The 17,913-nt window shown below is 37.9% G+C and overlaps 1 protein-coding gene across 6 annotated transcripts in view; it reads right to left on the bottom strand.

Moving 5' to 3' along the window:
- Positions 1-17,913, bottom strand: part of ADGRL2 (adhesion G protein-coupled receptor L2) — a 321,354-nt gene that overhangs the window by 35,915 nt on the left and 267,526 nt on the right. For all 6 annotated transcript variants that reach the window (XM_041421361.1, XM_041421359.1, XM_041421363.1 and 3 more), the window contains 3 exons: positions 15,035-15,144; positions 8,603-9,403; positions 440-736 (listed from right to left, as the gene is read on the bottom strand). In XM_041421361.1, coding sequence (XP_041277295.1) covers positions 440-736; positions 8,603-9,403; positions 15,035-15,144 — 1,208 coding nt within the window. The remainder of the gene's footprint in view (positions 1-439; positions 737-8,602; positions 9,404-15,034; positions 15,145-17,913) is intronic.

The raw sequence follows: 17,913 nt of genomic DNA, 5'->3' as shown, positions 1-17,913 counted from the left end.
GCTGCTAATGGTAGTACTTGACAATAATTGACAAAAATGTAAGGAAATAATGTAGATCACAAAGAGCAATAAAAAAAAAGTCAGTGAAAAGTACCAGACGTTTTCTGCAAACAAACAAAAAGCCCTTGATTTTTCCTGGAGCTCATCCAGAGGGGAGTTCATAATGAGAAAGGCAGCTGTAAGCACATTTCACAACAGTTCTCAAGCAATGCCCTAAAATTTGACCTGGATTCACACAAGTGCAAGCGCAAGGTAATTCTGTGGCTATGCTCAAATGACGATTGCAGATTTTAACTTGACCATTGCCTGTACATACTGCACTCCCTGGGTAACAAAAAAATCATGGGACAGACAGCCTGAGATTAAAAAATATTCATCATGAGAGAGCTGCATATTGCTTTTGAAATGTCTGCTTGACATCAAGATATAAAGGCAATACCTCGTGTTCCTTTGGGGCAAGGGCGTTCAACCATCATTCCTCTTTGTGTTTGAGGCCAGCTAATCCCCCTGGCCTCAGTCGGTTCACAGAATCTCTCTGGCAAAGGGAAAAAACTTGTCACGGGAGGGATTTTGGTTGTGGAAATGGGTGGCGGTGGTTTGGGTCCTCTGCTTCCTTCCTTTGTTCCTCCAGCTGATGTTGTGCTTATGGGACCTCTCTGTGACATAGTGCTAGTGGTTGACACTGTGGTTTTGTAAAGCTCTGCTGAAGAAGTTATTGTCACTGCTGTGGTAGGCACTGCACAGGGAAAAAACAGAGTAATAATAAAATAAATTACTTCAGAATTATATACAAAAAATGTTATTTAAAAACTATTTATGTAGCTTTCGAGGATTCTCTGGCGTCTCCTTTCCTTTATCTTAATATTACTCTTATTGCTATTCTGGATGCTTAAGATATAACTTTGTAATTTTTTTGGTTTTTTTTTTTTCCTTTTTTTACTCCCATCTCATCCTGTTATGACGTTTCAGCACATTCTCCAAATAATCTCCTCTGTAATAAAAATTGATAGTTACATTTCTAAAAGCTGAAAGGCATACTAGGGAATTATCAGTATATAACAAACACGCTCAAAGCAATTAAAGATTACTTAATCACATTTGCAGCAGGAACAACTCAATAGACAGAATCATTTGAATCAGTGTGCCATGAACAATGTAGTCCAGCTTCAAAAACAAAGGCAGCGGGCTGTAACTAACGAGACCATTTTTGAAAAACAGACCCCCAAATTTCCAGTCACCCAGCACACACCTTCCAGGGCAATAATTATGATAACATCTTCCTACCCAGCAGTCGTGCTGCTTGAGAGAGCTGCATGCCCGATTAGCTCCAAGCAGAGGCAGCACCCAGCAGGTACATGGCGTTCTGCTCTTTGAACATTCAGGTCTTTAACATCCTTTCTTGATAAAGCAGGTATGAAGACATAACTCATACAAGCCAGTGGCAAGGACTGAGTTTTCATCTTCTGTGAAACACCAGGACAGGCTTAGGCCAAATCCCTCCTGCTCAGGATGTGCAGCTGCTCCTGCCTCTGACCCACAGCAGGAACTCATGGCTGGAGCTGCTGAGGTACAGCCCGAGCCATGCCAGGGTTTTCAGGCTTTGGAGAGATAATATAAATTAATGCTAGTGGAGTCTGGAATGGCTGTGCAACACCTTCACAGGTATATTGAGAAACAACGCAAGTGAGTAAAGCAACTGCAACCATTATCATTATTTCCAAATATTCATTAGTGTTCAAAATGCTTTACAGGCACAGAACAGTACAGAGGCTTGTGCTGAGAAAAAATAAGCTCACGAAAAATATTTTTGGCTTTTTTCTTTCTCTTTTTTTCTTGCTCTGCTAGGCCGTTGCATTCTTGACTTACTGGACAATCAGCTTCTCTAAATTAAATCATAAATAAAATAAAACCAAAATAAAGAGCAGTCTCACTTTTTTCAGCAGCTGTTTTGTAAATCGGTGTTTTACAAAATATTAAGCTTCAGCTGTTTGACAAATTACAATTTTCTCAAAACCCTTTTTCAGTTACGTTTCACTTACATTAGAGGTTTAGAATATTAATTTTTTTTACATTAATTTAGGGCAAAGTTTTGATCATCATGATCTGTTTTTTCAAGACTAAAGGCAAAGATATTCCTATCATCCCTCTCCTGCTCACAAACTTCTGCAGAGCCTGTCTTCTCTTCAGTCTCATTCTTGGCTGCTTGAACACAGCCTGTGTAATCGTGCTGAACTTGTGGTGTAGCCAGCGACTATTGAAACCCTCAGATCTGTTCTGCAAGTGCTTGCCTGACATCTTGTGAAACTGCTCTAATTTGCTTTTGATTACAATGCATCCAGCCTTCTAGTGCTTTCCAATTAACATTTGTCAAAAGCATTTGCAATCACTTGCACAAGTGTCAGGCAAGGCCTGCTGAATCAGGTCCTCGGGAACAGGGAGCTCATGGGGATGGAGAATGATGCAGGGGACAACCAATTATTACAATCCATCTCTGAATACACTCTGCTAATTAATACATATTTAAACATCAAAATGGGTATTAGCATTATTGCAATTAATACTCAAACCCTGTAATGTTTAGGACAGTTTTGTCTCAGAAGCAAAAAAATCAGTGTCAGATTAAACTCTTTGAAGTTCAGTCGTGAGGTAACAATTTTCAGAACATATTTGGTGCTGCACCCTGTGCTAAAATAATGCTGCTGTCATTACACAACTTTAGTTAATACAATTTTCATGCTATCCATTAAAATCAATTTCAAAGCCTATCATCCATGATTAAAAAATTACCTACATAGCATGGTAGTACTACATAGAAATATATAAGTAATCTCACATTGTAAGAGAAAGACTTTAAACCACCTCTCAGAAAAAGAAATTAAAAACATTGCAGATAACTTCTAAGAGCTTTTCTCTTCAAGCAAATTTTTGAAAATAAGTCAATAAGAAAATAATTTTTGAAAATATTTAAGAATGCACCAAGAAACTTCAGACAGTGCAGGAAGTCTGGGAAAGAAGGTGGCTGAAAACTAAGAAACAACCGAACACATCACTTCAAGGAATATATCTAGCTTTTAGAAAGCAGGTCATTTTGTCTTTAATGACCTGGGGGAACTTAATCTGCTCGGCCATTCTCCTGAGCTGCACGAAGACACATGAGAGCTGCCACCACCTGATGTGTCTCGTTCGGAGGGCTGAGGGCGGTGGCATCTGCGGGCTCTGCCTTGCAGAGCACTTTGCTCTGCAAAGTAATGGCAGTGATGATTAACAGGCTGCAACAGAGAAGAAGAACAAACTCATGTCAAGGTTATTAACCTATTGTTCTAACCAGCAGGGGTGAAGCCATGTAGTTTTTGTCCAACTCCAAAAAAGCCACTTTTACAATGTGAGATGCTATTTTGACTTTTTCACTAGGCTTGATATACTGAGGAGAAAAGCAAAACCTCTTCTGCTTGCTTTTTTATTAAGAATAGGTCCTTCTTGCTGTCAGCTGAAGACAGTCATTAAAATTAACAAAATAAGAGAAAAGAGCAATAAGAAGTAAATCCGAAGACTCAAATTGAGGTGCAATTAATTTACATTTGTTGCACACAGTTCCTAACAGCTGATTTAAACAGTTATGTATCCTATGTGTTACTAAAAATGAAGACACCACTGGAGTAAAACTTAACACCTGTTTAGCAGTGTGATGTCTATAAAAAACTTAACACAATTGCTGCAGGACAGCAGGGGAATAGTAACTTTCTTTCCCCAACTATCAGTGAAGAGCAGATTTAGAGAAAGCATACAAGCTATCTAGTATTCCTTGCCAACAGGTTTCTATTCTAGGCAGGCATAAAATAAGTTATTTTAAAAAATAAAACTAAACCAAGCCAAATCAAAAATATCCCCACCCAAAATACAACTCTAACCTTAGATTTACAATTGTGTTAATTGTAATGCCCAAATGATGTGCCACTTCTGAAAAAGGTTTCATTCTCCCCTCTGGCATCCAAAACATTTGAGAAATCAGCTGCACGGATTTTTCAGTTAAATGTATATTTTTATAGGTCAGGTATTTCAATTTAGTTGGACACATGAAAATCCATGTGCCTGCCTTTATTGTCAAAAGGTGTCATACACAGAGCTGCTATGTAAAATAACAGAGATCAGAAACCTGTGCAAATCACAATTTTCCTACCTTCTGCTTATTACTGATCTCTACCTCTTCTTGTGCTTCAGTGAATAGCAGGGAAGGTACTAAGAGTCACCTAATTACCTATAGGTGACTCCAGCTATTGTGTTAGTCAGTACTCTATTGACCCTGACAAATCCCATTCAATTGAAAGTGAAATGTTTACACAGTCATTTATAAATTTATACCTTGAAAATGATAACAGACGTGACCAAAAAATATAGCAAAATTCCTGTGGTTAAGAAATATGCTATCTGGTCCCCATTATATTGTCTTTACTTGTACAACCACATTTTCATTCATCTGTAGTCTATCAGATTTGATATACTAGTACAGACCCAATTTACTTAATTTGCTGCATGACTTTCTTGTAGATTCTTGGTGCTGCACTAGTTTCCTATTACTTCAAGCCCTTGGTGATGCTACTCTCTGAGTTTCTGTTCTGTCCATACTCACAACATCCATCTCTTCCTGCAGTGATCCAATAATACTTAATGATAGGTATCATGGCACAAAAGGGGAGACAACTACAGTTTGAACAGTTAGCACAAATTGGGATGAGTGTAGATGAAATCTCTCCCTAATGCACTAACATAGAACAAAAGGATTTATCTTCTTTTTGTTACCAAGGAAACCTTACAATGTAATGCTCATATTCAATTTTTAGAGGGAAAATTCCCTCATTCTTCCTGGTCTTTTAACTTGGAATTCCTTTAAAAAGTCCTGTTTCATCAAGGATTCATTTGGACCGTTGGTACCTCCTGTAGAAAGAATGTACCTGGATATATCCACTAAATTTACCAAGGATTTAAAAACTGTGGTTTGTCTCAAATTTTTCAGTGTCTTTTTGCAAGGCCTGACATATTTGATTTGGTTTTAAAATTAGGGTTTTGACTTTTAAATACTTTTTACACCTAATCTTAGAAAACATGCTCTTCTGCAACATCTGAGCGGTACTTGACAGCTGTAGCTCTGGAAACCATTTCCACATCTACACCAGAGAAGCACAGCTGCAGGCTGAATGTTTTACACGAAGCACTGTCTTGGCAGACACCTTGCAAATGCACCATCTTGGCAGACACAAGCAGACACTGCAGAAACAGGAGGACCCCTTGCAAATGCAGTTGGGGCATTTGCTCAGCATCAGATGTGCAGATGTGATGCTCAGGGACATGGTTCAGTGGGGGACTCGGCAGGGTGAGCTTTATGGTTGGACTTAATGATCCTTCCATCATTCTATGATACGTCTGTGTATTATAATTTCCGAGAGAAGCAGGAAGAAAATAACATGAAAAGAATAGGTTTAAGGGAGGAGTTCTAAGGGCAGCAGACCCCACTGTCTGAGTACTAAAGCAGCAATCTGTCTCCAGCAGCTACAGTTTTAGAAATATGAAGAGCTTCTCCTGAAGACTAAGAAAATAAGGATACTGGGAAAGCCACAAGAAGAGAAAATGGTGTAGGCTTGCAGCAAGAGCAAGGTCAACATTAGGTTAATTGCAGTGGTATTCCAGAGGTTTCAACAGGGAGATTTAAAAATGAAGGAGACAATACAGAAAACAAAGCCAGGAGTTTCAGGACATGGATGAGCCCAAGTTTTGGCCCTGGGAGCAAATTTGAAGGGAAAGTGCAACTCAAGTCTGACAAATTCATCTTTCATGTAGGAAGAAAGACTGGTGTTTTTGAAGCACTTGGTAGCTGGACATTGTGGTGTAGACAAAAACTAATAGCCAAGACAGATATATAGGGAAAAAACCTAAAAATCAGTATCTATCATTATTTCTTACTTGGCAACGGAGGGAACACAGATTACTGGGTTTTCCACAATGGTCCCAAGTTAACCATTTGAAAAGAAAGGGCCATGACTTCCAATTTTGAGACACTGACCTTGTGACACCATTAAATACTTGATATTAAAGTACTGTTGCAAAGGACACCGAAAGAAAGTTCTTGTGGTAGGTGACTTACAGAATGTTATGGAAGCTCTTATGTTGTTGAGTAGATGATTAAGAAATCTGAGTTGACCACAAAAAACCCAAACCAAATTAGAATAAAAAAAAGCACGAAAACGCTGTTCCTCAAGCATGCTTAAAAGCTGATCTAATTCCATATGAGATAAAAAATCGAAATGTGTATTACACATGTAGATCCTTTATATAATAGTCAAAGGACTGAGCTGCAATTTATACAGAATTTATATTGAAACAAAGAGGAACTAGAAATAAATATAGAAGTAGATACCATAAAGAATTTCTTCTTGCTTTTATAGAAGTACATCTCAAGGATAATTATGTTAGATAATTCTTCTTTTCATTTAGTAGTTTCTAACTACAGGCATTGGCTTAGGCAAAAGAGGAAATGACCTGAAACATATTCTTAGATCTGCAATGTACATACCCACACAAAATTAAAATATTGGGTATTGCCTTTATCCAAGTAAAAATACTGTGCGTGAATATATGCATCACATGCTCAAATGAAATGAGTGTCATCATTTGTTTTCTATATTTCAAAAATATCAGAATCAAAAGATATTTACTGATGTCCTAATGCATTTAAAACCCAAACTCATAACTTACTCAAATATTCCTTTTCTCTCTTCATGGGTGAATGGGCAAATAGCTCAGAGGAGAGGCAAGCACCCTGCAGTGTGCCCTGAACCCATTCTTGCCTAGGTCTTGTTGGAATAAAAATTTCTGCTCCTGCCTTGCATGCCAGCAAGGAGCTCAGGAAGAGAAAAGGGTGCTGGTGGATGCCCAAATCTGGTTTTGAGAGCAGATGGGATGTGGCCAGCACACAGACTATAACATAAGTTCTTGAAGACTCTCTCATAATAAAAACATTAAGAAATGCCTTACAGGAGATGTTTGGAGGTTTACTAAAGAGAACAAAGGATTCCACAAAGCCTTTTCTGCCCCTGCTTTGCTTTTACACTTTTTCTTCTATGCAGTGATTTAAAGATTAGCTTTTTTCACATTCACAGCAGCTGACTGAACTGCAAAAGCTACTTAGAGCCTGCACCTCCATCTTCTTCTCTTACTCTTAAAGCTTTGGAGAATTTAAAATGCATCTTTGTCTCAGCTGAACTGAATGAAAAGTGGCATGCATGAGAATTTATGAAAATGAAAGTTTTAATTTTTTTTAATTACATAGGTGGTTTATCTCTCTGCTAAGGGCAGCCCCAAAGCCTCCCTGAGGAATGGACTTTCTCAATGTACAGAGAACAAAGCCGGCCAGTTCCCCAAACACCTGTAACCTGCCTGAGCCTGGCCAGGCATTGTCAGGGAGCTCTGTAGGAGACTGGACAGATCATTATGGCTTTGGAGATCACTAACTTATGCTTATGGGTTCTACATCACCCTGTTCTGCTGCCTCATATGCAGTTTTGTACCTGGAAAAGCTATATGTGTGCTGTTATAATTGTGTGCATAATTCAGTTTGCACTGCTGTGCATGAATCAGCTTTGCTGAAGCAGGATAGCAACTTTTCATGTGCAGAAGCCATTATTACTACTTTCTTGAAGTAGAAAAAATGGCTGCTAAACATGCATAGCAGTTAGATGAGAGAAGTGAAGTATTACCTTCATTGCTAAAGCAGCTTTTGCTGCATATATCTTCTGCCACAGAGCATTTCTCCTGGTATTTACTTTCCTCTGTAGATGTTAATATGTGGCTGTGCCTGTTCATGTCATTTTTTAGGGATTTCTGACACCTAAAGACCTCCATTTTTCTTTTCCCTTTGGCAGTTAGTATCTTTCATTTTAGGAAGTAGTACTAACTTCTAGCAAGCTGGAATGCAATTGTAAGGGGCTTACTGAGAAATCTACTAAAAAGATGTCAGACAATCTTGTCTAACCTGACATTAAAAACTGTGAAAATAGGGCTGCAGAAAAATACTTATGCTTGGTATTGCACATTAACCCCATATATCTCCTCTGGGACCTCCCAGCACACATTGCTCTCCACTGCTGGCGCCAAGAAGTTAAAAGGTCTGCATGTGTGCTGTAATCAATTCAGAAGGCAGGTAACACTGAGCGGATAGGAACAGGCTTCTGGCTCAGCATGAAGCAACTCCAACTCAGTTTAGCTATTGGAGTCAAACTGACTGATGGTATAAAGTAAGTAATTCCCCAACTCATTCTCAACCAGAAAAGCTATGCACTTGCATTTAAAAAAGGAAAAAAAATAATTAAAAAAAAGGCAAAAAAAGAACAGCACGAGCCTGTAAACCAAATAAAGTAATCCTATTTTTCTTCACAGGTTCTGCAAATTTGTCTTGCACTGCTGTAACGCTGCTCAGCTTAGCACACTGCAGATAAAAAACCCTTCCTCGGCTTTCTGTCATGAGCTAAATCTAAGACCAAAAACATTGTAACTTATTTCTCTGAATGGAAACATCAAGAGATCAAAAATGAGGAAAAAAAGAAATTCGTACCTTGGGCAGGATCAGGCGGGCCAAACTCCAAGGAGTATCGCAGAATGAAGTTGTTATTCCACACGTACAGCTGGTTGTCTCTGGGGTTGTAATCCACTGCTGCGATGTACTGGTACTGGTTGGGAAAAGGAATGTCCACGTGCTCGCCCCTGCTTAACCTGGTGTTGTAGATGTAATCGATGGCGTTCCTGCCGGTCTCGCTCTCGTTGTCCTGATACACCGACCGCACCACGTACAGGACACCACAGATCATGAAAGCATTGGATGCCGCCCGCTTGTCATAGGTCGTTTCCCAGGTGGCTTCGAAGCGCAGAGTGTAGGGGTTCAGCTGGCTAATTACTATCATCCCATTGTTTTGTTCCGTAGCATAAATTACCCACAAGCCGTTTTCATCAACTGCCAAGTCAATATCAGTCTTTCCTCCCCATCGGTATGGAGAGGTGTCATGGTAATTAGCATAATTGATTATAGCCTCTCCACTCTTAATTCTAGTCCTCAAGTCAAATTTTACTATGTTCCGAGTTCTTTCCTTGTTGAAAAAGACAGCTCCATCATACACCACAAATCCAGTACCATCCACTCGGTTTGGGAGTTTGTACGTCGTCTGCTGGCGTCCGTTCTGGAAGTCCTCTAAAGAAGCATATTCTATCAAAGTATCCGTGCGATACGGAGTCCATGGCATGAAGTATATTTTATCTGCAGCCTGGAGAGGATCTTTGCACCAAGCACCTGCTTTTTGCTCAGCTTCATATAAATACGGTGAGTCCACAATTGCTTTCAACGTCCCCGGGCAAACAAAAACTAACAGTCACAGAGAGAAGTAAGACAAGAATTATGTTAAATTAAGACTGTCTCATAATAAAAATTAAAAAAAAAAAAACGAAGAAAAAACCAAAAAGGTAGGTAAATCATAATGACTGTGTCAGGAAGAAAAAAAAAATCAATTTAATTGGCACTAGATTATACCTTATGTTATAATTAATGCAATTATCACCCTTTATCATCCACTTTTCTTAAAGTTACCATGTTCTTGCTGTACCAGTATGGAAAGTGGATGGGAACTGTTTTCACTAGTACAGACCAAGGCTCAATGGCATACACAGACAACTGAAAATGTAGAGCTACTCTTGCATTTTCGTTTCAGACTTTTAGTGAGTACACATTAACACTCCAGAGCTTTTAGCTGATGTGCAGCAGTGTGCTAGGTCATTTCAGTCCAAAAAAAAAAATCACATTGACTTGTTTAGAACTTTAAGAAGTGGTGAGGCTGAAAAAGGAGGTGCCTCGATTAAAAATAAAGGAACAAAACAAATCATCAGGTATATAGAGAAAGCAATTAGGAGCAGAGAAAACAAAACACAACCAAAGCAATGAATGAAACAGACCAGGAAACCCTGTAACCATGGCATGCTATGGAGAGGGTTCTGGAAGCCAGGCAAGATGACACTTGATTAACAAGAATTTACCCAAGGGTGAGAGAAAGAGAGGGAAAGAAAGACAAAGAGAAAGGGAGAGAAAAAAGCAAGGGAGTCTTCCCTCCAGCCCAAGTACTTCAGACACTATACCCCGCCACCTACTTTAAGCAGCCAAGTCACTTTATTGCAAACAGTCGACTTCTTTATGAGGTGTACTTATGAGATCCTGCTGATTATCATAATATAAGAGTGTTGTGGGGAGGGGAAGGGAAGAGGTTAACATCCATAAGGCACATAACAAGGAGCTGGGGTTTGGACTGTATACGTTATTTACCTTTTTGCTCCACTTCTATTTTAAGCATCGGAAGAAAAATAAAAAAGTGCAAGGAAAAAAGAAAGAAGATTAACATAAATTGACTATTAGTCTAAAAGATTAAATTAGTAACAGACGCTAAATATAGGGAGAATAAGAACTGCTCTATATTGGATAAAGAGAAACAGACAACAGGATAACCTAGCAGGAGAGAGATTCTACGGTTACTCAAATGAACATGGATCAATCATTTTAGCAGATTAAGGAGGGAATACAGATATGTTGACATGTAGTTTCACTTAGTGAACCTGAATAAATAATGAATTACTTTACTAATACATGCTATGTACACTCTTCTTCTAAAAGCATAACGCTAATCAAGTTGGTTTTTAAGAAACATATTAATTTATCATATATGTGCAAGTGCACATATACTGTATTAATTGATAATTAGAAATACAAAATTCAGTATATTAATTATATAGGTTTGCATATGTGATTATTAAACTTCCCCCATCTTTGCCCCAGACATTTCCCTGCTTTTCTTTCTTGCAAAGAAAGCAGCTTGCACCCTTTGGGTCTCCTTAGGCTGTATTTTATTTGTTTTCCTGAATGTTAATCTTGAGAACTTTTGCCACTTCTTAGTCTATAACTGCAAAATCAGACTAGAAGGAATAAGCAAAATCATCTAGAAAAAAAGAAGCAAAAGCACAGTAAGCAAGAGGAAAAGAGAAGAAAAAATTAACAATTAGCTCATTCAGATATTCTCCAGCATCATCGATTAAGCCCGAAACAGCAAGCTAGTATGCAAGGACAGTACTGTGTTTAAAACAAACATCCATCCTGCCACCATACATGGAAGACATAAACTGAACCCAATTAATAAAGTTATATTACTACAGCAATTTTTCCCCCAGGAAGTTTTAAGGAAGTTACAGAAAGATATATAGCTGAAGCCCAGCTAGTAAATAGCTTTTCAATAATTATTTGCAATAAACCTATTTCATATACTCTGTGGCCTTTGAAGTATGCTCCCTTGGTTTCATAAAATGACCTGGAAAATGACAGATGTACCAAGCTGTGCAGCAGTAGCTGCTGATACCAGGGAAGTGTATCAAAACTATTTGCACAGCTATTACATTTTCAGTATTACAATATTATCCTGAAAAATGCCTTTGTATGTTTCATATAAAGTTTTGGATTTTCAGTTTCATTTAATAAAAAATAAAATTACATATGATTATTCCGGGAATGATATTGGCTGATCTGATCTAGTGCTTCTTCAGGAAACAATTCCAAAACTTTACAGGTGAACTAGAGAGTGTCAATATTTTCAAAATGAGCAGTAGTTTTCCTAGCCTTTGTACCGTTATACATCTTCAGGTAAAATACCCATTTTTCTGTAATTTGTAATTCTAGATTTATCAGAGTAAACAGAAGATGTATTCTGAGGTGAATTCTTATGTTTCACCATTAGTATTAATGACTTTCAGATGATTCTGTTTGTGAACTTCTATGCATGTGCTTATTTCTCACCAAAGAGCAATATTGATACTGTACCTGCTTAGAATTAGTAATAGGAGAAGCTGGGGAAAATATAGGGATAAATAAAATCATTACTGGCATGTCTGCTCTGCATGCATTGGTATACAGCTGTACATTTTTCAGGGACAGATGGGCTTATTGAAATAAACAAATGCTGCAAAGACCAATCAATACATAGAGAGAGATAATAAAACACTTTAAAATGCTTTCTATTGAATTCCTGAGTCCAAATAGGCTTAAATAAATAAATAATAAATAATAAAAATGCACAGATATAGAAAATGGCACTTTTGATGTTCTTTATAAAAGGGCTGGCTTCTGTTAGTCAAAGTGCCAACATACACTGTGAAGCACAAGTGAGAGAAATGTCAAGTATAGTACTCTCAATCTCTTTGTAATTTAATTGATAGCACTCTTATTATTTCAGGACAAAGCAATGCCTATCAAATTTGTCTGGAATTTTTGTTTGAGATCAAACTGAGCGTCTGAAAAAATGTTTTGTTGTTTTGTTTTTTGGTTTTTTTTCACTTTGAGATACAAAAAAGGAAGCATTTATTAAGTACTTTCAAACTTAATTAAATTGGCAAAATGAAGTACTTTCAAATAAGCAAAGCAGCTATGTATTTCTGGAGGCCAGCAAGACACAGAGGAGCTCATAAACTGCATTTTGTACAAGGGTGACAGCAACTCCAGTGCGTAAGAACTCTCATCTTTCACCACAAAACCTCTTAAAATTGCTGTTTGTCATCTCTCATGGACTGAAAGCCACCACAGTGAGTACTGCAAATTTTTTAGTCTTGCAGTAACTGAAGATGAAATTAATGAAATAAATGAACTTTGGTTAGAAGTGCTGTGATCACTAAACTCCTCCCTTCCTGGGCCCACAAAAGCTTATCCTACCTTCCTAAGAAGTCTCTTACACTGATACAGCTGCTATTTGCAAATCTAATGATTTCAGTCATTCTGTAAATTTAGATAAGGAGCTCTGGAACAAGAAAGGAAATAAAATTTAGATTTGGTAACTGGAGTTCAGTAGGCATCAAAAAAAGAGACTTGGAAAAATAACAGGATAGGCTTTGTGGGACAGGGAAGAAAGAGAGTAAACAATCAAAATGGCTACTGAAGCACAATGTGATTTGAAACCAATCTTCAAAACTCATTTTAGTAACTGGCAATCTTTTTGATGACTGCTGGTAATGACAGGTGATGCATCTTACAGTTCTGGAATTGGGCAGCGTCATCACTGTACATGCTGCAGTTGACAAACTCCGAAACTTATAGACTTTGAAAAAACAGGAAAGTATCCAGAATCCTGAATTATGACAGACACAGAATTACAGAATTCAAAGGGTAGGCCAATGCAACTGACAAAAATAAGCACTTTAAAATTAAAGTAACTACAAGTTAGAGTACAGGGTAGGCCGCGCTGTGGCACTATACTTCTGAAACTGGAAAAGAAAAGATTCCTGGAGATAGCAATACCCAATCAGTAGAACATATCCACACTGCTCTTCCTAAAACAGCATAAAAAATTATGTTTGAACATTATTTGCATTACATATTTTCCTCTATGAGCTAGCCTACTGGAACTGGAAAGGTAACTTCTTGTCACTTGACTGACCTCAGGTTTTGGAATCAGGTGCACTGCCCTCTTTCTGAGAATTTGGAAATGAAAATAGTGCTAAAGCAGAAGTGGTCTTTGTGGAACAAAACTTTGGTTAGATTGGGGTAAGACATCACTCCTCAAAAGTGGCACGAGAAGAACAGTTACAACAAGCCACCAATACTACACACAGGAGGAATGGTACTAGGGATCACTGTTTGCAGTAGGCTTCCAAACCTACAAATGGTACAGGGAAAAAAATCAGCAAGCAACCATTTCACAATGACACAGCAGAAATGAAGAGAAAACAGATGATCTGTGCTTGGCCTTTAACAACAGTGAAGGTTCAGTATGGAAGCAGTACAAAGTAGTTTTCAGTTTGAGAATTCTAAATTTTGCAGGAAACAGTATGGACAGTTTTGGCATGGCTTTGCTTATGCCAGAACTCATTTCCTTCCTTTTTCAATATATACTGTCACCACAGTGTTTTTGCATCTCAGACTTGGCCAGTTTCCTGTACCAACAGAAAATACGACTTTAGTTAAGGATTACTGCAAATCAAGAAATTCATGCCTAATAATAACTCAAGGGAATGATCAGTGCACTGCTCAAATTCCATTGCAAGCACAGCTATTTCTCTGTTGAGTTACAGGATGAGGGAGAAGTCACTGCAAAGAATGACCTTACAAGAAAGCAAAACCAGTTAAAAGTGTCGAATCTGCAGAACTTTCATGAACATGCACACATGTCAATAAAAAAAAGCATTAATTATTGCAAGGAAATAAGAAGTATGTCTAAAACTACTGAGCTTTGGCATTATAAAGAATATTGTACAAAACTGCTGAAGTAACCATAACTTCACATTTTTCTGTCTCATCATGATTTCACTATTTACTTTGTTTTCAGTGAAAAACTCTATTTTGCTAGCTGATTCAAGACACAACTGACATTTTGTCTTTCAATTAAAAGCAAACATTTCTTTCTCACTCTTTTCCCCTTTGCTTTTAAAGAACGCAGTGTGAGTACCTTATTAATGAATTATTCACTCTGAATCTGCGTTCGTTTATAACGAAGCACAAAATCCTTTTACAATGTCCCCCAACTGGGTCACTTGCCTCTGAATGTCAGTGCTGGGTTTTGCTGTGCACCCAAAGTCACCACAGCAGCAGGTAGCCTTTCAAGTAGATCATGATTAAAATTGAAGTCAATTCCTGCTTTACAAGTCTGTGAGCCAAGCCAATTTGTCAGCAACTGGTTGCGGGCAAAAGTACAAATTTCTATCTGGCCTATTGAATAGCTAATTTGAGTTTGTTTTCTGGAAAAACAGTAGCCTTAAAAGCCAAACACTTAAGAACACAGACAGACACTTGGCCAGCATCACACCATGGCTTCCTTCCACACTTTGTGAAGCTAATTGGAGGCCCTAGTCTGCAAGTGCTTTGCATGCATAATGGGGCCATGGGCCATAAACATATGCTTCTTTTCCATGTAACAGCACTCCAGCTTCAATTGTGAGGGCCAGAGGAAGTGAGCAAGAATAAAAAGATTATACTTACTGTAAGGAACGCATTCATACTGAACTTCTAGATATTTGTATGTTCCAGGACAAGGATCAGGAAACACATCTGACCCAGTAACCACTATACACTGTGTTCGGTTGTTGCACCTGTAATGGGAAAAGAAAGCAAGCTAATTAATTTAAAATTACATTTAATTTGCAAGTTCATACTAAAGGACTACATTCAGTGCTAACTCTCTTCACACTTGGGCAGTTCAATCCATAAGACAACAAAGTTAATTAATACTAATTAGCCAAAGTCCAAAAGAAGACTTCAGGGCAATATTTCAGTTCAGGCTCTATACTTAAAAATTTGGAGATCTATGCTATCTTAACTGTCCCCACTATCAGAGACAGCTGTATCAAGTATCAAGTTTAGACTGAATTGACACTACTGTTCAATAAAATGGAAATAAAATGCAAAGACGATGATTGAAAAAATGTGCAATTTTGAATAATGCATAATAACAACGAGTAATCCCTTCCATCTTTAGAGACATACATCCTGCTGAATGGCTTTACTTCTCAGAGAGATTTTTCTTGTGACTCAAGGAAATTATTTTGGTTAGAAGAGCTATTGTAGACAAAGAACATTAGCATTTCCATTTTAATTATTTTAGGAGCAATTGGTGGACTCTAAGCTTCCTCTGTTTGGCTACAGGAAGCAGTAAAGAAAATTAATTCAGATGTATTTTTGAGGAGACTGAAACATAACAATTATTTGCTTAACAATGAAAGAAAAAACCTTTATTACAATGCCTCTAATTGTGAGGATCTACTGAACTTAATGTTTTTGAAGAGTAATAATAATAATAATAATAATAATAATAATAATAATAATAGATTTTAGACTACTATTATTTTTTCCAGAAAAAAAAAACCAAAACAAAAAACCAAAAAATTAGCTTGGAAGTTAAAAGTGAACAGTGAACCTTGAAGAGACAATCAAAATGTAATACAGGAAAACAGTCACGAGGAAGAGGAAGAAAAAAAAAAAAAGGAAGGTCAGGGAGTTTGGTGACTAAAAGGGAAAGAGCTTGGCTGATCTTCCCAGGGGTTAGTTTTGTTTGTCAGCAAACTGAATAACAGAAGTCTGAACTTCAGTAATAGACTAGTCTTTGACTCCAGCTGTACATCAGCTTCTCTATTGCTCTACTTCTTCCCATACTCCTGAATACCACATAACCCAAGCTAAAATAATCTGCCTTGTATCAGTGGCTTTCCACAGCTGTACAGCACCAACAGCTATTAGAATAATTCATGCTACCTCATAAAAGGTAGAGCAAACATATTCAAAGAACTCTATTATAAATTACTTCCTTTTTTATACAGTAATCAAACTAGGATAGAGCCAGTCAGGACATGCTTGTGCCTCTCTGCTGAGCAAACTCAGAGACAAAAGCTCTCTGAGTTGATCAGCTAACTATTTTTATATTTTTCCTCTTTTTTTAAATTTAAAAAAAAAAGAATTTTAAAGTTGCTTATTTCTACCATCATAAGCCTCATCACTGCAGAACTGATTGGAAATAGTCAGGGATTTCTGTATACACACAACCATGGATATGGATAGGTTGTGGGAATTCATCTGCCACCTTTTCCAGAGGGCAAAGCTCTTGCACAAATAACACCACCCCACTCCCACCCCAAAGGCTCAGCCAGTCAGTGCAGCAGAGCCTGGAACGACTCAGACACACCCAGTGGCTTCAGACCCAGGGTGAAGTGGTGAAATGTGCACCCAGCTTGCTGAGAAAACCACTGTACTCAGTGTGTAAAATGTGAAAACGTGCACACAGCCCCTCCCATGGAGGACAGAGTGCTGCTGCTGTGTGTGTGGTGTAGATGGAGGCTGCAGAAGCAGAAGGCAATGTGGCCCCAAACCTCACAGACCTCTCTGCAATATCCCCAGTGCAGGGGTTTTTATGTGCCACACCTCAGGTACACTAACCAGCATGAGAAAATCTGGGATGTAGCATTTTGTAATAAATTTCTCTAAATTCGCATTTCTTTAGCAAAAATCTTATGCTGAAGCCAAAGTAATTCCTACAAGACTTCTTCTAGTGCATCTTCAGTATGATGGTTTCCACAGCTTTAAGCTGTATGAAAATTTTATTTTATACTCAAATGAGCAGCAATTAAGACAGAATTATTTATTTGTTACAAAATAAAACTAGTACATGTTGGGAGAAATTGCTTGAGAATGAAGCTAACCAAGGTCATATTTAGCAGTGAGAAAAAGATAGACTAATTTCCCTGTGAAGAGTTGTTTTCTTCAGTTTCCTTTTCTCTCAGTAAAAGATTCATAATGCTGCCATCAGCCAGGAAACTGAGAAGAACTTCATACTAGGTTGATAACACGCCAAAAACTTTTGACAAGTCCTTTATGAAAAATTTCACCTGCTGTGCACATGGTCACCTTTTGCAGCCCCTTTGGCTAAACCTAAGACCCCAGTTACAAAACAACGAGTTATGTCCACTGCTGCAGTATACAGCAGTGCTACCAGGCCCACCAGCACTTCCCCAAGAAGTGGAATTACTTGAATAACTACATGAATAGTGTATTTGTGCTTTAAGTTACAGGTTTGCACATTCAAATCACTGATTTTGCTGCACTGTTGGCTGTATTTTATAAAACCTGAGCAATTTACATACACTTCTAAGATTTCAAATTAAAGACACAGTTTTAAAAGCTGACATACAGGTAACGGTAATATTTTTTTACCTATTTAGAGGTCATATTTCCATTAGAGTGAGACTTTTAATAAAAACCAACAGCAACTATAGCAGCTGTCAATCCTAATTCATAGGTTACAGAGAAGAGGTGAAGAATAAGCGAATTTTGTAGAGGTAGTTCTGAGACAAGTAATTCAGGGAATTTAT

Source organism: Onychostruthus taczanowskii, unplaced genomic scaffold (genome assembly GCF_017590055.1).
Source record: "Onychostruthus taczanowskii isolate IOZ18803 unplaced genomic scaffold, ASM1759005v1 scaffold7, whole genome shotgun sequence".
Classification (NCBI taxonomy): domain Eukaryota; kingdom Metazoa; phylum Chordata; class Aves; order Passeriformes; family Passeridae; genus Onychostruthus; species Onychostruthus taczanowskii.
The sequence above is the reverse complement of the archived record's forward strand: the minus strand, read 5'-3'. Positions and strand labels throughout refer to the sequence as shown.